The sequence below is a fragment of the Magnusiomyces paraingens genome, assembly GCF_902498895.1.
Source record: "Magnusiomyces paraingens strain CBS 517.90 genome assembly, contig: contig2, whole genome shotgun sequence".
Lineage (NCBI taxonomy): Eukaryota > Fungi > Ascomycota > Dipodascomycetes > Dipodascales > Dipodascaceae > Magnusiomyces > Magnusiomyces paraingens.
The window spans coordinates 3,298,414-3,319,357 of NW_022474068.1; the positions used below are offsets into that span (position 1 = coordinate 3,298,414).

Consider the following 20,944-nt stretch of genomic DNA (forward strand, 5'->3'; position numbering starts at 1 on the left):
AATTTAATCACGTGACGTGACACAAGACTTTTTATTACCTACCAAACCTGCTTTTAAAATTTTTGTTTTTGATTATCATGATACTAGATCAGTCTGGGTTCCTCTTTTTTTTTTTCCCTTCCTTTCTTTTCCTAGTGTATTACAAATACCTACAATTTTTCACATACCACCCCCTCCTCTTAATCTTTTTTTTTTTTTTTCTTTTCTTAAAATAAAATTTAGTTAATCAACATATATAATGCCAGTTATTCCAATAACCAGCGATGAGCACTTTGCCTCGCTTGCATCAACTGTGGATCCTTCGACCCTCGTTGTTATTTACTTTCACACTCCCTGGGCTGCCCCATGCGCCCAAATGAACTCTGTTTTCCAATCTCTATCAGATGCACATGCCTCTCCGTCAGGAACACCTACTCCTTCTGCTATTTTCCTCTCAGTGAATGCTGACGATTTCCCTGATATTTCTGAATCTTTTGACGTCTCTGCAGTACCTTATTTTGTGCTTGTTCGCGACGCCACAATCCTCAAGGAACTTTCCGGTGCAGATCCCAAGGAACTTGCCACCGCCATTGAATCTCAACTTGCTGGATCGTCTGCTGCACGATCAGTCGCTGGAAATGTGGCTGGCCAAGGCTTGCAATCTGCTTCTGGCTCTGGAGTTGCTGGTTCCAATGCTTCAACACCTTCTACAGCAACGGCTGGATCTGCCTCTTCAGCTGGTGCTGCAACTGGCCAGGAAAAAACACAAGGTGGCAACACTGCTGAAGCTGAGGAACACGAAGAAACAGAAGCTGAACTGAATGAACGCTTGTCTAAGCTGGTCAGTGCTGCTCCTGTCATGCTTTTTATGAAGGGTACACCCGCCGCCCCAGCGTGCGGCTTTTCGCGCCAGATGGTCGCTCTGCTGCGCGAGAACCAAGTTCGTTTTGGATTTTTCGATATTTTAAAGGATAACAGTGTTCGTCAAGGCCTCAAGGCCTTTTCAGACTGGCCCACATACCCTCAGCTTTACGTCAATGGCGAGCTTCAGGGTGGTCTTGACATCATTAAGGAGTCTCTTACTGAAGATCCGGACTTTTTCAAAACTGCTTTAGAACAAGCTTCTTAGACGTTCATGTCTATAAAAAAAAAAGGTTTTGCTTTATTATAAAAAAAAAATTAAAAAAATCCTATTCTATTCTTTTTGTTTTGTTTTTAAAAAAACTTTCGTTCTTTTTTATTTTTTTTATTTTTTTTGTTTATATTTCAATTGTTTTTTTTTTTTTTTTAAAAAAAATATATATCAATACTTAATTTGTAGCTGGAGAAGCCATGGTTTGTGTCAAATGTTTATGTAAAAATTGAACTGTTTCGTCATCAAAATCATCGTCAAAATCATCATCAAAACCATCAAGATCAAGACTTTGCTGTTTAATTTCAGTTACAAGAGACGGGGGAACACGTGGGAAATCATCCAATACTGTATCTTGAGCTGTGGCTACAGAAGCTGAAATTTTCTCTTCTTTCTCATCCTCTTCACTAAACATGTCGTCGTCGCTGTCCGGCAGCATTGATTCAAAAACTTCTGAAGGAACATGTTTATTGTTTTTTATCACATCTCTGTAAAACTTTTGATATGTCACCAATGGTTCCAGCCCAATCATTATTCCATTTTGTTGAGCACAGTCAATCTGCATCGTTTCCAATCTTTGAATGAGATTCTGAGCACTGGCTTCCTTTTTCTTTTGATATAAAACTGATCCCTTCATTTTAGTAAACCTTCGATAAACACTTCCCTTTGACTTTGATAGAGCTTCTAATAAGGCATAGCGAAGACTTCGAACTTCGACTTGAGAGGCAATCTCAGCTATTACTCTGTTAGCACTGGCATATTTAATAGGATGAGATGTCATTATATTACAGCTTGACATAGCTTCTGCACTTTCAAGAGCCTTATCGATTCCTAAAATCTGATTATTTAAAGGTAACATATTTTCAAACAAAAGATTCTCCATCATTTGATAATCTCCTAAACCATTGGCACCCCAATCAGCAACAATATCGTCAACAACAATGTCGTTATCTTCCACTGGCTCTCCCAATCGGTTATTCATAGACCGATATATAACTTTCCCCACAGCGTGAAAAGTTTCCAAATGTACATCTCGCCGCATTTGCTTAAGAGTATCTTTTGAATTGGACTGATTCTTCTTATTGTTTAACGAACTAAAGCTTTTGGCCCAAAATTCAAAATTGGCAATGCTAGCTCGTACATCGCCAAATGTCGAAAAATAATCAATGCTTTGGTCAACATCTCCCCCGTTGCAAACCACTTTTGAAAAAACTTTTGGCTCACATTTCTCAATTTTTGTCAGCAACTTTTTTAACTGTGTTTTGATTACTTTATTAAATTTTATTCGTTTAAGGTGAGGATTCAACAGCACTTCCTTTTTAAATATTTGTTCTGCAATCAAAGAAGCAGGATTCATATAACTAGAAACAAAGTTTCTACTACCTGAATCAGCCTCGCTGGGGATTTCGACTTCTGTAATAACAATTGCCAAACAAGGAGGCTTATGGTTAGGGGTATCTTCATTATTATAATCTATCGAGTCATGGAGCCATTCAAGTAAAACTTTGTTAAACTCTTCTCTGATTGATATATTTGTTAGATTCGGAAGATCCTTGACAATAATTAAAGTATCCTTATTACTGCCAACATATTTCACTCCCGTTAAAAATTCGCGAAAAAGGTTTACTGCTGAACGAGGGATATAAGTATTTTGATTTGACCATTCGATGACCTCTGGCTTACTTTCCATGCCAGTATGTTTAACAGAGTTAAATGCATTAAAAGAATAGTTATAAACCTCCGTAAATGTAGTCTTCAAAATGGTTGTTTTTGATGTACCAGCAGGACCGGTTAATAATAAAATTCTAGTGCTGGAATTAGGTGAAACGATTTCTTCAATAGCAGACCTCATTTCCTTTGCCTTTATGGGTCTGATGGCTACTTCTTTAGTACTTTTTGGTGCATATTTATCAATCCATGAAACATTTTGCTCATCATCACTATCTATGTAATCTTCCTTTCCGTTTTCATCTTCTGTTAGTTCAGATGCTGTTGTAGAATAATTATCCGAATCATCATCTTGCCTGAAAGCATTACCAGTATTGCCCGATCTATCAAATTTTTGACGTTTAGTAACAGCACCTGTCGACATAAAATTATCCAACCTTAAAGAATCAACCTGGAGAGATTTGCGTTTGGAAAGGATTGAAACTGAGGGTTTTACATGAGAGATATTTTTCATTTCTTTATAATTAACTTGATTCTCATCATCAGAAAAGCCATCTCGAAATTCATTTATTAACTTGGATTTTGTTAATTTCGTTTGCTGTTTTCGCGTGCTCCCACCCAAACTTGTCTCGCTATTAGCTAGTAAGACACGAGAATTTGATGTCGACCGGCGAAAAGAACTTGTGCTTTTCTTGGCCCTGGAACTACTACTCATTGTATATTTCAAGGTTCATTTTCTACTTGCAACTATTTGACAAAAAAAGAGCAAGTGAGAACTTTGGTCAAAACTGAAAGTGCTAATGAATATTAGCTAAGCAGATTAAGTTAATATTTAACAAAATATATGATTTAAATTAAATGAATGGGTGGGAGATAAAGAGTTTTTGTAAAAAAAAATATCATCACCAGGCAACTTAAAGGATTGTAATACCCTAACCCTTAAATTTAAATTATTGATTTTAATTGTATTAAAAAATTCAACTTAAGCATCCACGATGATTCCTTTGTAAATAGATGATACAAATGATTAATAAAAGAACCAAGAAATCAGTCCAGGGATAGCGAAAATGGTGATTAATTGAAACTGATTGTGCAAACATTTTTCCACAAATAAAAAAAAATAAAAAAAAATAACAGTATTTTACAGACTTGTGTAAAATACAGACCGTCTTAGCAACCTATTGATATACACGACAAATGACCAATAACTTTCCATAGTAATCACAATTCTAGCATTAGGCTTAAATAACGAATATCATCGTTCCACTTTTAAGTGCCAAATTTTTTTCGACTTCATTATTTATTACAATGGCTCCTAAATCTCTTGTTGTATTAGGTGGCACTGGTTTTCTTGGTGAGTAAAGTATAATTGAGAAAATTAGATAAGATCCTTGCTGACACTCCTTAGGAAAACACATCTGCGTTGCTGCTCTTAACGCTGGCTGGAAAGTCACTTCCTTGTCGTAAGTAATATCATGCTTTTTTTTTAAAAAAAAAATAAAGGAAAGAGAAAGAAATTCATTTAACAAGTGTTAAGGCGTTCAGGAAAACTAAGCAAAGATCAGCTTGAAGGATTCCCTATTCAAACCATATCTCAAATCCAGTGGAAAAAAGCCAACGTTTTTGATCCTTCAAGTTACCGAAAGGAGTTGGAAAATGCAGACGGTGTTGTTCACACTCTTGGTGTTATTTTTCCTGATGCGCGTTATAAGACCATAGTTAACAGTGATGTCTGCAATGAGTTTCCAAAAATTTTGGAAACTGCTAAAGACATTGCAATTTCCAAGTCACCACTATCATTTTTTTCAACCCCTTTTTCAAAATCTGCAAACCCTATGAACAAAACTCCAGTGATTGATCAAACCGTTAAAAATGAACAGCTATTTGAAAAACTTAATAAAGAATCAGCTGTTTTGTTGGCACAAGAATTTTCCAAGATTAAGCAAGAACATCGCTCAAATGAGGAAGGTCCTAAGAAGGGCAACGCCTTTGTTTACATTTCGGCGGAGGATTATAATAAGTTTGCTCCTGAAGAGTATATCGAGTCTAAACGTGCTGCTGAAAGTTTGATTTCTGATATCGGCGGTATTAGATCTGTCTTTTTAAGACCAGGATTTATGGTGGATAATGGTTCTAAGGGAAACACTTTAAGAGATTTTTTGGGTAATGCGTTTATTTTGAGAAATAACTTATCAAAGGTCTTTGGGGTTGAAGAATGTATAGGTGCCAGTCCTGTTCTTTCTACACAAACTGTTGCCAAAGCTGTAGTTGAAGCATTAGATGACCCTACATTATCGGGTCCTATAAGTTTGGGTGCTCTTCATAAATACGCAACTGAGTTTGCCAAGTAAACAAAACTTTTATCATTCAGCCATGGAAGTCTTCATATTTATATTTATGAAGACAATATATGAAATGCGGGGTATTTCTAGTGTACAGGGCATTGTTTGCATGTAACATAAATTAAATCATAGATTCTTACCTAAAAGTTGTACCCTGATTTGTTAAAAAAACAGATTCGAAATAATAAAATAGTTAATTAAATACATGCTGATGGTTGAGGGAATTTTGGAATGACTTTCAATAAAATTAATGTCAAGACAAATATTCATAATTACTATCGATAGTAATAATGAATTTATTGATATCAATAAATAAAAAACTACAAGAACTGCAATGCAATCAAGACACAAAGATCTAATGAATTTATTAAACCCGGTTTTCAAGTAATACAAACGTTGAGTAGTTTCTAAGCAAAAAAAAAAAATAAATAAAATATTTATTTTATTTATTTTATTTTTGTTATAACAAAAATTTACCCAAATCTTGGTTTGATATTGCTATTTTTTCTTTAAAATTCTTTAATTCTTTAAAATAAAACGAGGTTGGTCCCAAGCTAATGGTGACAATAACATTTTCTTTTTTCTTTTTAAAAAAATACTGGTTCGCGGCGCTCACATTTAGACAGGCGTGGCCAAATTTGGTAGATGAAAAATAAATTGAGTTATAAAGGATTACATAACAAAAATAAGGAAGTTTTGTCAGAAAACAATATGAAGGAGAGAAGAAAGAAAAAGAAATAATAAAGGAGAGAAAATGTAAAGGAGAATATTGTAGAAGTAGATAGAAATATTGTAGAAATTAGAAAATAAAAAAAAAAAATTTTTAAAAGGTTTTTAATAACAATTTGTTTGCATTATGAAAATAAGAATTATATATTTCATCATTCAATTTACATCAAAATTCTTAAGCCATCAGAGCAATTGAAACGAAATGTGGCTGTTGAAGTTCTTTTGTTCTTAATTTGTTCTTAATTTGTTCTTAATGCTGGAGAAATGCAATGCCATAAAAACCATTGTTAATTACCTCATACTAATGCTATGACGCTATGCAGCCGTTCGAGGTCACAATTTGATGCTATTTTTAACACACGTTTTCGTTTCTACACTGTGCTTAATGCCTTTTAACTTGCAACTTCCATGCCATTGTTCAGAAGCTGGGCTTGCTAAAAATCAAATCGCCTTAGTCCGACATTTTCATATAAAAAGGAAATGGATTTCCAGGTTTTTTTTTTTATCCTTTTATATTTTCTTTCCTCAAAGAAATCATTTGTTTTAAAATAAAAAAAACTCATAATCGCACGCTCGCTATCTATATAATTAATTAAAATGAAGTTTATTGTTTTGTCTTTTGCCTCAATGGCTGCTCTTGCTCAGGCTGCCTTTACTCCTGGTGCAAGCTTTGGTCTTCTCACTATTCGATCAGGCTCTCCTGTTCATCTTACTTCTCCTTCCATTTCTGACAACAAGTTGGTACTTGGTTCTAGTTCAGATTATTTTACTGGTACTTTTACTACCGAAGGCTATGTCAAGGTTAAGGGAACCGACCTCTACCTTGCAGTTGCTTCGGATAAGTCTATTGTCCTTTCTTCTACTCCTTCTACTTTTGACGTTGATGGAACTTACTTTTCTGCCGATGGCACAGAAGGATTTTCTGCCGTCCTTGAGAACAGCGTTTATGCTTTATACTCTGGTGATGTTACTACTACTAATACCAAATACAATGTCATCTTTCGTGTCTTGTGGGATGAGTCTTCTTCTGGTGCTTCTTCGGTTGCTTCTAGTACTGCTAAAACATCAACTGTCGCTACCAGTTCTGCTGTTCACACTACCTCTGCTGCACACAACAGTACAGCTACACACACAACCTCTGTCATTCATACTACAGCGACTCCCAATGCAACTGCTACCCACTCTCCTTCTCACAATGCCACTGTTTCGCCTACAGTCCCACAAGTTAATGGAGCCTCTTTTGGAGCTAACATTAATTGTGCTGTAGCTGTGGCTGCCGGTATTGTTGGAAGTGTCCTCTTCCTTTAAATAAAGATTTAATTTTTCAATTGTTTTAATATGTAATGTTTAATGAAATGGTAATTTTTAAAGATTTTTTGATTTTTTATAAAAAAAAAAATAATAGTATACCTTTATGCATGTGTTTAATTTACAGGTTATTTTTTATACCGCTAACCGATAACCACATGCTATTAAGGGTTCGTTGTCCCAGATTAGTCTCACCTGAATTAACGGACAAGTAAACAGAGTCTATATGTACGTAAAAGAAAAGCATTTGAAAATTAAAGAAAACAGATGAATAAATAAATGAACAAATAAATAAATTAGTGATAAAATCTATTCTAATTAGAATAAATCGTTGTAACAATTAGAGCTAGAAAAATCAATGATCTTAGTTGAAAAGTAAGCGATGTTTTTAGCATAAAAAAATAATAATAAAAGAAAAAAAAAATCTTTGATTACAGCCTAGCCCGCTTAGTTGGTAGTATCAGATTGTAGATTAAAAAAAAGCGTGGAAGTCATAAATATGAGACTTAAGGAGTCATAAACAAGGATATTTGGTTCAAATACACTGTTTAGGATTTTTTGAATCAGGGTGACAGATTTATCAGTTAATGAAAAGAATTAATTTTTATGGTATAAAAAATGACGAGATTTACAGTTGTTTGGTGAATTGCCAGTTATTGGTAAGAATTAACAGAATCAACATTTTTTTTATTGAAATATTTGTTCGAATACAAACAGTTGTAGATTTTTTTAAAAGAATGCAGGAATAGTGAAAACATGAGTAAAAAACGTTGATGTATTTAAAGTATTAAAATTTAAACACCAACAATATTAATTGTGACAGCATTAACCATGTCAGAAGATAAAGTCTTGAAAATTAACAGTATTTAAAAATTAATATATTAAAGTAACTACAATTGTTTGAGGTGTTTAATAATAATAATTAGGGGGATAATAGTTTTTAAAATTCCTTAATACATGACGCTTTGTTGCTAACGCTAAAATGCAAGTTTCAGAAATCTGAGCTATTTCTTTTCAAGTTATTTTTGTTAAAATTTTTAACATTTTGCAAATAGGAGAAATAAATATATAATTGCTTTTGAATCAAATTTCAAAAATAAATCTTTATTATTGATTTTGTTCAAAAAATCTATAAAAATGAGTTCCTTTAATACTAGACGTCAACTTCATTTTAAAAGATGTTTTTTTTAGCAATTAGTGGTTTATAAACCAATAGGACCGTCTTTGAAAAAACAACTGGATGAGTCTCATTTTTTTTGAATATAATATAAAATTTCCCATTATCATTGAAAAACTTCAGTAAGAGAACATCTTTGCAAGAAAACTTACTTTTTTGTCTATGTCTTAGTGGTTTAAGCATGTGTGACGCCCTAAATACTAAATGTATTGCCAAAAAAGCTGTCGGTGTGTTTTTTTAAAGTTTAAAAACAATCAGACCTTAGTCATGGTCATATCAGGATATTAAACAGTTCGCAAAACCACAAATTAGGGGGGGGACGGGAACCTCTTAACCTGAAAGATACGTCTATACATAATACTATGAGTATCATCGAAATTTAATCAAGATTTTAGAAAGCCGAAGGAAAACGTTTTATTTTAATTGTTTTGATGATTTTTTTTTAGAAGGAGGGTTACATGCAATACCATCTACAAGGTATTATGCTATGATATCATAGGTTTTAAAGGTACATATAAAATTAGGAAGCAAGAGGCATCGGGGGATTAAAGCAATAAGTGATCAAAGACTTTTAAAGCCTAGGCTAAACAAAATAGTCAACAAGTTGATCTGGTCTTAAATAAAATCCAAAAAAAAAAAAAAAAACTAGATTATTATTTTGTTCGTTATAAAAAAAAAGATTTTCTGATCCACCAACAATTACAACTCTGCTCAAATTCTTTATTTAGCATCGGAAAAAAAGTGAAATTATCAATCAGTCCTTTCTTTTTCCGTCTTTGATATGTTTCTGACATCCAGAAAAGAAACGGTTTATGCAGGACTTAGTGCAAAAAACTTGATTTTCTTTCTTCTTTCTTCCTTTGACTTCTTCTTTTTTTTTTATTTCCTTATGATTTTACATCACACAACATCCTTTTCTGTTTTTTAAACCATTTTGTAAACTGTCTTTCTTTGGCGTCTGTTTTTGTAGAGCGAACCATTATCACTTTGCCATATTAATTTAATTGACTTCATTGTGGAGTGCGTTACCGATAGGCACTTGTCAATGCCCCGAAACTTTTTTAATTAGATATAAATTACTGTCTTCCTAGTTAAAAAATTTGCACGATCTCATCTTTTACTTTTTGCTAAAACCATATAACGCCTTGATCAATCTAAGCGGGTCCATGTTGCAGGGCCTGATGTGTTCAAAAGTTATAATCGTATACTTAATTCCACTGCACAGCTAATGGGCTTCCCTTATTTCATGGGCAGTGTTTTTTTTTTAAAATTTTCAATCTGGAGAATAAGGAAAACCCGTATACTAAAAAAAAAAAAAAAAAAAGCTTTTAGCGCATTATTAATGGAAACTTGCTTTAAATTAGTCTTAAAGTTCAAAACTTTCAGTAAGTAAATATACAAGTCTTTTAAACTTTGAAGATTATTTTACTAAGAGATTTGTCTACTTTTTTATATATATATTTTTTTTTCTTCTCCCGTTTGACCACTTACTCTTTTTCTTTTCTTTCTTTTCATTATTTTTATCATTTTCAATATTTTTACATCTTCCTTTGGCAATTTATCATACTTTCTAACTCATTTTGACAACCTAGTTTTTAAAGCCTCTTACTTTGCTCACACTATTAATACAAGCAATCTACTTATAAAAAATAGCCTTTATTCAAATTGTCTTTGTTTCTTACAAATTTATGTTTTTATTATTCTGATTAACTAAAGATTAAATATCTTGTGATTTCCCTTACATCTTAGATTCAGTACAAATAGAAAAAAAAATGGGATCTGTTCAGTTACAAAAACGAGACTCTGTGCAGTCGTCTTCATCTTCACCATCTTCTCCTAGAAAACAAGTAACCCCTGATACTGCTTGTCTAATACAAAAAGAACCGCGTGACTCCCATCGTTTGAACTCTCAGCAACGATGGGATTCTTCATTTCCCAACTCTTCAAAAAGCTCAAAAGACTGTTCAATGTTTAAAGGGTCTAATCCTCCAACAAACAAAGGCAAATATGTGCCCCCTACTGATTATGGTCAATACAAAGAGTAAGTTTTTACCTCTTTTTTATCCAATCTACAAAAAATCAAAAAAAAAAAGTCACTGAAAAGAAAGAGTCCGTATTTTTTTTTCTGTTCAGGGATGCCGCAGACTTTAATAATTGTTTTCAGCCTTGTGATTTTTTTTAGACGTACACTACCCCGTATGAATTTGAACGATCATTAACCATTTTTTTTTTCTTATAGAGGCGATATAAGTACGTCACCACTCAGTCAACAAGAACAAGGCAGAAACTATAATTTTGATCTTCGCCGGCGACAACAAAATCCCTCGCAAAAACTTAACCATTATTTGCACACTCCTGCAGATAGTAGTGCGCACTACAAATTGTATGAAGGTCAGGAGCAAATTAACTCACACACACACCTCTCGTCAAAATCACATTCATCCCCTCACAATACAGATACAGATCAGGATGGCAATTCTACTGCTTCCGAGTATGAACTTACTGCACAAAGTTATTTTAGTTCAAAACAGGACAACCTTCAAAAACTTGAATCTATGTTTGAGTTAGCTTGTACCACTTTCCAACAATTTCAGCAAAATCAGATCAACACAACCATTTTGAATATTGTCTTGGATTGTCTTGAATGCTGGAATGAAGTTATTTACACCTCTTTAACTTCCAGAAGTATGGCAAATGGTGCTGTTAACGATAAACATTTAGCTCAACTTTTAGCGCAAAAAAAGCAGCCAAATTTACAATCCGGGTGCCGAGCAATATTTGACGTCATCCAAGCACATGTTATATCTTTGATGTTTTCGCAATCATCACCAAATGGCCCGCAACCTAATCTTTTGACTCTTTATCAAAATTCTCTTTTAATCATTGGCAATATGGCTAACGTAAGTTTTTAATTTGCAACAAGTATATTGGAGTATTAGAACTGACCAAATTAAAGGCGTTAAATGAACACAATAGAGCTCTCATTTCGTTTCAAAAGGTTTTACAAGTTTCCCCTAATAGCCCTGAAGCAAACTTTGGTATTGGAATGGTATATAATACTTGTGGACAAAAGAGATATGCTGAAACGTACTGGATGGAAGCACTTGCTGCAAGACCTGAATATTGGGATGCAATTGATCAGATTGTAACTTTATTGAATACTCAAAAAAGACAAGATGATGTTCTTCTTTTTCTTTTTAAAACAATCAACTCATTGAATCTGAATGATATGAAGGAGACTCCACATCAATGGTGGAAGTACCTTTCTTTACACCATACACTTGGTGAAACATACTCTGCAAAAAATATGTTTTACGAAGCAGCACTAACTTTTTCTAATCTCATTGCTCTTGCATTAAATGACGATAATATTACTCCAGATATGCTTGGAGTCTCTCAACAAGTTAATCAAGGGCCTACAACTGGAATTAGTTCCACTTCCTTTGCTACAAATGCTGAAGATGGTTCGCAACTTTTCATTCCCAGTCTTATCACACAAATATCTCGTGCAGTGAAACTTTCAGAAAAACATGTTATTGAAAATACACCTGCAGCACCTTGTGACAGTACTCATCGTATTTTTGGAAACAACAATGCTGCCCATTTTAAGGAGGGTGGTGAAGCTAACTCCAGTCTCTTCATTATTCCTTTACGGCATGCTCTTCTTTGCAAATACTATATGTTTCCAACCATGGGTAAGCTTCCAAGTAAGGCAAATACACCTGAATGGGAAAAATACAAAGCCGATATCAAAGTCAACAACGGCATACATATCGCATCTATTACTAAGCCTACCAAATCTGCTACTTCAAGTACCAAAACCAACTCTACAAGTGAAAGTTTGAACACTTTCAAAGATGAAGTTAAAACTGAAAAGCACAGCCTTTCAAAACAACTGCCATCCCCAACTAGCCCACAAGAAAAAAGCAAACCAAACAATTCGGTCACAACGTTACAAGTTCAACAAAACTCAGTAGATGTGGTTGTCAGTAACGCTCTTTTGAACCTTGCAAAAATTTTTCAAGACGGAATCTGTTCGGGCATTCCAACTCGCATCTTGTATTTAAATGGCAATGTTCCCACAAGTTACGATATTTTAGGGTTGTACATGCTTTCGCTCTCATTAAATCCAAGTGCAAGTACTGCAAATAATATTGGTATTCTCTTGTCATCGCTTTCTCCTGAACCTGGAACCAATGCTAACGCAAATAGTAATACTGGTTCAAAAACTTCTTCTTCTTCGTCACCTTCAAAAGGATTTTTTGCTTTGACAATGCAATTTTACAACTTTGGTTTACTTCTTGATAAGAGAAACACTCACATTTACACAAATCTTGGGTCTCTTTTAAGAGGCCAAGGACAGGCAAAACAAGCAATTGAAATGTACAGCAAAGCAGTTGAATGTAATCCCACTTTTAATATTGCCCTTACAAATTTGGCTTCAGCTCTAAGAGACCAAGGCCAAATTGATTTAAGCATTCATTACTATCAAAAAGCAGTCGAATGCTCGCCAGACTTTATCGAAGCAGTATCAGGTTTGGCAAATTCTAGATCTTCAGTTTGTGATTGGAAAGGGCGTGGTAGCTGGGGATGGGAAAAAGTGGCTGTTACATCCGAGGGTGGACTAGTATGTGGGAGACTAGATGGTTGGGTATCTAACGTTATTGGTATTGTTGACAAACAAATCAAGGAAGCTCGACGCTGGGGTATTGGTGTTATTGAATCTGAAATCAAAGCATTTCAAGAAGGACAGCCTTCAATAATTACACAAGTTGCTCAAGCCATTGGAGGGAATTCAGTCAACTTACGAGGCACTAGTCCTCAAGCCATTTCTACCCGAAATCATTGGATCAACATTTGGACCTCTCTCATGAATAAAAAAGATGAAGGAACTCGAATCGTGGAACTCATTGAGCATGCTACAGCGGTCAGCCAGCACAGATGGTATATGGACCGATTGAAAGGTGTTGAAAAAGATGCTTCAAATTATCCTCGACCAAAGATTCCATCTGGTCTACCGATTCCTTTGGCAACAACCATTTTGCCATTTCATGCATTTACTATTCCTTTCAATGCATCACAAGTATCTCAAATTTCACAGCGCACTTCAATTCGAATTACAGTATCTTCATTGATGCAGGGCTGGCTTCCTGATAATGTATTTCTACCCCCACCTCCTCCAAAACCAATTGAAGGAATTTCAGAAAAAGAAAAGGAGTTAGAAGAAAATAATGTTGGCAAGTTGGTTGTTGGATATATTTCATCTGATTTCTTGGATCATCCATTAGCTCATCTGATGCAAAGTGTATTTGGTTTTCATGACCGACAAAGAATTCATGCAATTATTTATGCCACCACGCCATCCGACAATTCTTCTTATCGTAAGAAAATCGAAACAGAAAGCCATGAGTTTAAAGATGTGAGCAGCTGGAATACTGAGCAAGTTCTCAAAGAAATTCAAACAGATGGTGTTCATATTTTAGTGAATTTGAATGGATTTACACGTGGTGCCCGTAATGACATATTTGCGGTTCGTCCATGTCCAGTCCAGATATCGCTAATTGGGTTTGCGGGATCGCTCGGGGGTGGATGGTGTGATTACCTTTTAGGAGACAAGTATTCGATTGGGTACCAAAAAGAAAATGACCCAGAGTGGGTATATAGGGAAAAAATCATTTACATGCCACGATCGTTTTTTGTTTGTGATCATCGTCAAAGTGCATTGGATAGTCTTGCTCAAAGAAACAAACAAGCACAAACGGGCGAGGTTCCATCAACTGTTTCTGGGAAAGATGGATCAGAAAGCAGAAGGTTTAGATTTCTGGAACATCAACCGCCGGCGCCAAAAATGCCACGGGTCGATAATGTGGTTGAAGAAAGAGACGACGATAATGTCTCTAGGAAGGCGGGGGAAGCAGACAAGTCAGTTTGTGGGTCACCAGTTTCTAATGAAAAGGAACAAAGTCTTCTTTTAGAGCAAATGCTTACCACACCTGGAGATTTAACTTGGGAAATGGAAAACAAGGTTCGGAAAGAGGTTCGTAAAATTTTGTTTCCAAAGCTTCCTCAAAATGCATTTCTGATGGGCAATCTCAATCAGTTGTATAAAATTGACCCTACGACCTTCATGGTGTGGCTACAGATTCTTTCAAAGTTACCACATGCTTACTTATGGTTACTTCAATTTCCAAAGTCAGGTGAGGAGAACCTGAAACTGGCGGCCATGAGATGGACAAACAATGATCGAAGTATTGTTGACCGCATCATATTTACACCTATTGCCGAAAAAAGTAGACACATTTTGCGTGCTCGTGCTTGTGATGTGTTTGTTGATACACCTGAGTGCAATGCACATACTACAGCGGCTGATGTGCTATGGTCCGGAACTCCTATTGTAACGTTTCCTCGATACAAGTATAAAATGTGTTCGCGTGTAGCAGCCTCGGTCGTAGCTGCTGCACTCCCCAATACTCAAGCAGGTCAGGCCATGGCCGAGCAACTGATTGTAGGATCAGATGAAGAGTATCAGTCACGCTTATGTTATTTTGGAGGCTCGAGCGCAGGTCGCACGCGTCTCGAAGAAATTCGTCGGACTTTGTTTGAGCAACGGGAAATCAGTAATTTTTTTGACACGCAGCAGTGGGTAAGAGACGTGGAACGAGGGTTTCGTCAAGCTTGGCGTAATTGGGTAGCGTCTGAAAAACAACATATTTATTTGTAATCAATAGGTGTACATGTTTAGTTTATAATATTATAATAACTTTTAGAGAACAAGGGCTTGTTTTATCTTGATGCTGTAAACAATTAGGTCAAGCATGCCTATGTTCGTGATGCCCCGATTGGAGTTGTTTTAACATCGGGTACAGTTGCTGGAGATAAGTTTATTATTAATCATTATATAATATTATGCACGGCTCAGGATATGGTGCATATATATACACATGGTTGACACACACATGTTTGTACGTAAAGATCAATTAAAAATAATCGTCAAGATAACGGAGTACCAAATTTCGAGTGATTTATTTTTCTTCATAAAATCACAAAAGAAAAACTCATAGTTGCTTAATATTTATTACTATTGTTATTATTATTATTTTTTTTTGTTTTGTTTCAATTTCTCTAAATAATACGGTTATAGTTCATATATGTAGTTGAGTCCTAGTTTCACTGAGCAAAGTGTAATGTAACTGCAAATTTAAATGCTTTCTTATCAAACTTGTTGCGCGATAACCTGGTCATCCGCTATTGTGTAGTGAACACCTGTAAATTTTTCTTATTTACTATTATGGTATAGTATAGTATAATATAATATAATAGTATAATAATACTAGCCCTTTTATTTTATTTTATTTTATTTTATTTTTCTTTCTTTCTTTCTTCCTTTTCTTTTTTTTTTTTGTTTCTTCCTTTCCTTTTTTTTTTTTCTTTCTTCTTATCGCTCTTTTATTTAACGATCACCTCTTGCCATCAGTCGTTAGGCTTTTCTGTCGTCCTCCTCTAGTTTCGTCAATTGATTTTTTTTTTATTTCAAAATGGATTCCAACCATATTTTACTCTCTTGCACTTGTGATTTTACACAATCTCCCCCTTTCTTTCATGCAGAGATAATGCCCGTTGAAACCCCTCACTATGTTAAGGGATCTGAGCTTTCTGATAATGATCTCTTTTTTCTTCGATGGGTTTTTGAAGTATGTGCTAAAAAAAAAATTCTATAAAAGGTTTTTGATTCTTCATATTTATATTCTTATCATGGTTTCTCAGCGATTGTGTGCTTTTAACTTAGAAATTTTAATCCCCTCGAAGACTAAACCTTAAAATCTTCACTCAAAACTTGTTTGTTTATGCACGTGTCAACTAACAATTAGGTTTTTTTTTTTCTTTTAGGATCATTTTGACTTGTTGACAAACTATATTGAATTGAATCTCCCTCAGTATAAAATTCATATCGCCCGGCCTGAAAGTGGCGTTTCTTGGAGCTCTTACAGAAACAAGGAACGTGGGTTTCTAGTCTGGCTAGTCAAGTCTAAGGAATTCCAGGATCCCTTATCTTCATTGAAGTCTGCTCTTCTTTTTTACAAGGCTCAGGAAGAACGGAAGCTCAAGGAAAATGAAGATCTTACTACTGCTGTAGCTGCTGCCGCTATCGCTGCTGATGCTACCAGTGCTTCTGTCTGTATTGATACTGATAAGGACTCTGATGATGAAAAAACAATTGCTAGTACTCCCATCACTGACTTGGAACAGGAGATGATTGATGTACCTAAAATAGTTGCTGAGCAATTAACTTTGGTTCGCAATAACATTAAGAAGTACTACCAAGAAATGGAAGAAATTGAATCTTTAGTCAACCAAATTTGGAACACTGGCGATGCGGATTCCGCTAACAAAACGGAGCAAAACGTTGAAGATTCAATTGTCAATACTGGTAGCGAATGGTGTGTCGTTGACGATACTCAATTTAAGGATGTTCTCAATATTAAGCCTAAAAAAGGGTTGTTGCAGAAGGTTTCTGAAAAAGCTACTAAAATTGCTCTCCAGTAAAGGTTTCATGGGTTTCTTTTTAAAGAAAAAAAAATGGTTATTAGTTATTTAGTATATTTTCTTTCGCATATTATTTGTTCTGGGTTTTTTTTTTTTTGTTTTTATATAAAAATTGTGTGTTTATTGTTTCGTTATTTATTTAGTAGTCAAGTTAATCTTTAATTTTTTTTCTTTAAAAAAATAAATCTTCTCTTTCCCAATCTCAATCTCCAATCCAAAGAAAAAAAAAATAAAAAAAAAAGCATGTAACCTAATAAGCTTACCTAATTACGTATAAAGCCGTGCTAGTTTCCTCTACTTTCAAGAATTGTGGAATTATCTAGGAATGATTGCAATTGCACCATCAATAATAAACTATACTATATAGTAGTTATATTTATTTTTTATTTAATTAAATATTTCTTATAAGAAATAGAAGTGTAGTAGCATCAATGATATCCTTTCAATTGACTAACTTTGGCGATGTGCCGTCTATTTAATGTACCTTTTCGGTACAAGTGGTTTCGATCAGTGCACCTCCGATAACCCGAAAGATGGACCGTAATGCCAACTTACGAAAAAAAAAACATGGAGAATCGGTATGTCGGTCCTAAACCTACCAAAAACTATTTCTGTTTCTCTTCAGGGACACTCGTTAATTTTTCTTAACACCCTGCGCAATGTATACAGTCCGTAATCGCTTGCAAGCTAATTACATTGAATGGAAGAATCGAGTTTCCTGTTCACCAGCGTAGCCTGAGAAATCAGTATAAACATTTAACCACTTACACTCCATTTATTATAGGGCAAGAAACTGAATACTGAGCTCATTATCACTCTTGGTCTAACAAATTTGATTTTCAATTGCACCAAGGAGATTTTGATAAATTACCACATAACCTCAACCCACCATTTTTAATGTATTAAATTACTTAAATAAGCATAACCCCATTGATTAATGTTTTTACTCACTATTGCAACCTCCACTTGGGAGCTGTTTTTAGATTAGGCAACATTTAGTTTTTTATTAAAGATTTATATATATATTTAAAATATGAATATTTTTTCGGTGGTACCCAGAGTATTTATACTGGTTTTTTTTTTATTAAGTCAATTGGTTTACTTGATCTTATATTGTCAGTTTGTCATTTCTATTTTTTTAAGTTGTTCTTTTGTAAAACATAAATTTGTATATATAAGATAAATTTAAAAAAAAATTTCAATCAAAATTTACTCTATATAAATTTACAAATTTGATTTAAAATAATTTAGAAACGTTTACTATCAAAAAAAAACATCTATTTAGCTTTTAAAAAAATATTACACCATATTAATTCAATTGAATATCTTCGTAAAAAAATAAAAAAAAAACTAAAAAAAAACTAAAAAATATAGCTAAAAAGGTTTTTGCTAAAATGAAAATGGAATTGAAATAAAAAAAAATTATTAAAATATTGGTACACATCAGTATTCAATTAATACAGATCAACTATTTCAGTAAACGTATTCAATTTCCAAATATGGATATTATATCCAACTTTTATATGTTTAAAAGTGGCTTATATTTTAATTCGAAATAAATCTAGAATTCAATCTAGAACTAAAGACGTAACATTGTAAATATACAAGTTCAATTGCCTCAAAATTGTCTTCACATGTTTAAATTTTTTACATATCTCTGATAATCATATCTTAAAATAGTCTTTTAAATAAATTTTTCAAAATATCAAAAAAAAAAAAAAAAAAATTCCAGATACATGGAATTCATTTAAAATTCAATTTAAACTTGATACGGCTAAAGTTTGTTTTTTTCGTTCTTATAAAAGTTCAAGCCAATAAGAAGTTACCTATTACCAATCAACTGACTGATATTTGGCTCTTTTTCCTTTTGGCTTCAAGAGACGTTATTTGCAACCATAAGGTTGTAAATAATAATTATTGAGGAAACTGTTGCAAAATCCAAAGAGATTTTCTCATTTTTTTAAAAAAAAATTAAAACTATTATTGATTTTATTAATTTGTTTTTTTTTACTTTTTTTTTTTCAATATTCACAGCTTTGATAGTCCTTAAGGACTATTTTTCAATATAATTTTTAGTTGCTTTATTTTGTGCGAGACACCTCAATTTTAGTGTTTGAATTTTTTTCCCATCTTTAAAGTGTTTTTTTTTCTTATTTTTGCTTTTTTTTATTCAAGTAAGTTTATGCATCTTCACCATTTTTAAAAATTTGTGGGCAATTACAAGTCCTATCAAAACTAGGTGTACTAGTACTTTCCATATTTATGTTGTTCTTATATTAATATATAAAAAAAAATTATGTTATTAATTTAATGTATGCCTCAATAAATTATATAAATACTCAAAAAAAAAAATTTTTATTAAACTTTCTGCGGGGTTTTCTCTTAAAATGATCAAAAAAATCACACTCTTCTTTCCGTTTTTTATTTATTTTGTTTATACTAGCAGTCAGAATCTTGACCAGGATTTGTTGTTTCATAGTTGAGAAACTTGAGTAAGTAATGCAACGTCACAGACACTAACATCCCAAGAAGCGGACCGATCCAATAGATCCAATGATAATGAGTAAAAGACCTTGAAGCAACACAAGATCCAAACGCTCTTGCGGGATTGAAACCAGCACCAGTATAATAAATACCATACATATGTCCCACAAACAATGAAAATCCAATCACCATTGGAGCAATGAAAGTTCCCTTATGCTTTTCTACAGCCAAAAACAAAACGGATCCAATAAGTAATGCTGTGCCAAACATTTCTATAAACAAACCTTGAGATTTGGAAGCACCTCCACCCAGGCCAACATTAAACATAATTGGACCGGGTGTCATGGCTGATACAGCACCAGCAGCAGCCATACCAGCAGTGATTTGTGCAATCCAGCAAAGAACACAACGGATTGGATCAATTGCTCGAACCAAAGTCAATGCAAGTGTGACGGCTGGATTAAACAATCCACCTGAAACTCGGTAAAATATAAAAACGTTGACCATTAAACTAAAACCAAAACCAAAAGATATAAACAAAAGTTTAGTGAGATTGGGTTGCAAGCTTGAAGCAGGAATTGAGGTGTCTTGATTAGCAATTTGTGCAATAAAGAAGCCAAAAAGCAAAAATGAAAAAGTTCCACAAAATTCCCCTGTCATTGCAACAAAATGATTTTTGACATGATAAGGGATTCCAAGAATTTTAACTTCAGAACTCATAGTGTAATTTTGAATTGATTTTTTTTCGTCACTTGCCTCTGTGACAGGCAAGGTTAACGATTCAGGTGAGATAGACATTGTGAAAAGATATACACAAACAAAAAATAGAAAATAAATAATGTGAATTGGTTAAAAAATTCAACATCAGAAGAAAAATATAGGAATATATATAGCAAAAATACCTAATTTCATATAATTCAATTATACTTTTTGAATTTTTTTTGGTTTGTTATAAAGAAAAAAATGAACTAGTCATATTAGGTAAACTATAGTATGTTTAAAAAGGACAATCACTTTTTCGATTAAATACCCGATTGAAAAAAAATAAGTCTTATACTAATGTTTGTAAAAAAAAAAATAACAAATACTTTAAAAAGCTAATCATGCTTACGAACGCTGTAAATTTTTTGTAACTTATTAGCAGTTTAAAACTGACGCTATATAAAATACTACAAAAGATTAACCTGAGCCTCGAGCCACATGTTTTTTTTACATTATTTCTTATTTGAACTGTCTTGAGATACTATAATAAAAGATTAAAATAGAATAACCTCTTTCTTGGTTGAATTAATTAAAAAATATATATATTTTATTAAGATAGAACATGGTAAATATCATATATTAGTGTGTTCGTAAATTTACTATTAAAAAAGCTTGTTCTAAGCATAAAATCTATAAATTATTTTTTAAAGAAAATATTAGCTTTTTGTTTCTCTCTAATTTTTTAATAGTGATACTTTTACAGCAATTCTAGTTTTTTGTAGCAGGTTAGATTCTGTTGGTCTAAGCATTGACTATTCCACAACTATGGTGTAACAAGAATCAATTCAAAATGAGACTTGGTTAATAATTTGAATAAAG

At 33.5% G+C, this 20,944-nt stretch overlaps 7 protein-coding genes across 7 annotated transcripts; 5 read left to right on the forward strand and 2 right to left on the reverse strand.

The window, feature by feature from the left end:
• Window positions 1-238: 238 nt before the first annotated feature.
• SAPINGB_P002777 (uncharacterized protein) lies at window positions 239-1,108 on the forward strand (the record flags this gene model as incomplete). Its single annotated transcript, XM_031997495.1, has 1 exon — window positions 239-1,108. The coding sequence occupies one exon, from the start codon at window positions 239-241 to the stop codon at window positions 1,106-1,108; it is 870 nt and encodes a 289-aa protein (XP_031853386.1).
• A 181-nt stretch (window positions 1,109-1,289) lies between these two features.
• Window positions 1,290-3,293, reverse strand: SAPINGB_P002778 (uncharacterized protein; the record flags this gene model as incomplete). The annotated part of the gene is made up of 1 exon (XM_031997496.1): window positions 1,290-3,293. The coding sequence occupies one exon, from the start codon at window positions 3,291-3,293 to the stop codon at window positions 1,290-1,292; it is 2,004 nt and encodes a 667-aa protein (XP_031853387.1).
• Window positions 3,294-4,087: 794 nt separating this feature from the next.
• Window positions 4,088-5,130, forward strand: SAPINGB_P002779 (uncharacterized protein; the record flags this gene model as incomplete). Its single annotated transcript, XM_031997497.1, has 3 exons — window positions 4,088-4,133; window positions 4,188-4,242; window positions 4,317-5,130. The coding sequence occupies 3 exons, from the start codon at window positions 4,088-4,090 to the stop codon at window positions 5,128-5,130; spliced, it is 915 nt and encodes a 304-aa protein (XP_031853388.1).
• Window positions 5,131-6,447: 1,317 nt separating this feature from the next.
• On the forward strand, window positions 6,448-7,158 carry SAPINGB_P002780 (uncharacterized protein; the record flags this gene model as incomplete). The annotated part of the gene is made up of 1 exon (XM_031997498.1): window positions 6,448-7,158. One exon carries the CDS (start codon window positions 6,448-6,450, stop codon window positions 7,156-7,158), a length of 711 nt encoding a protein of 236 aa, XP_031853389.1.
• A 2,949-nt stretch (window positions 7,159-10,107) lies between these two features.
• SAPINGB_P002781 (uncharacterized protein) lies at window positions 10,108-15,056 on the forward strand (the record flags this gene model as incomplete). The annotated part of the gene is made up of 3 exons (XM_031997499.1): window positions 10,108-10,376; window positions 10,575-11,235; window positions 11,292-15,056. The coding sequence occupies 3 exons, from the start codon at window positions 10,108-10,110 to the stop codon at window positions 15,054-15,056; spliced, it is 4,695 nt and encodes a 1,564-aa protein (XP_031853390.1).
• An 889-nt stretch (window positions 15,057-15,945) lies between these two features.
• Window positions 15,946-16,879, forward strand: SAPINGB_P002782 (uncharacterized protein; the record flags this gene model as incomplete). Its single annotated transcript, XM_031997500.1, has 2 exons — window positions 15,946-16,026; window positions 16,223-16,879. The coding sequence occupies 2 exons, from the start codon at window positions 15,946-15,948 to the stop codon at window positions 16,877-16,879; spliced, it is 738 nt and encodes a 245-aa protein (XP_031853391.1).
• A 2,439-nt stretch (window positions 16,880-19,318) lies between these two features.
• Window positions 19,319-20,161, reverse strand: SAPINGB_P002783 (uncharacterized protein; the record flags this gene model as incomplete). The annotated part of the gene is made up of 1 exon (XM_031997501.1): window positions 19,319-20,161. The coding sequence occupies one exon, from the start codon at window positions 20,159-20,161 to the stop codon at window positions 19,319-19,321; it is 843 nt and encodes a 280-aa protein (XP_031853392.1).
• Between the last annotated feature and the right edge of the window lie 783 nt (window positions 20,162-20,944).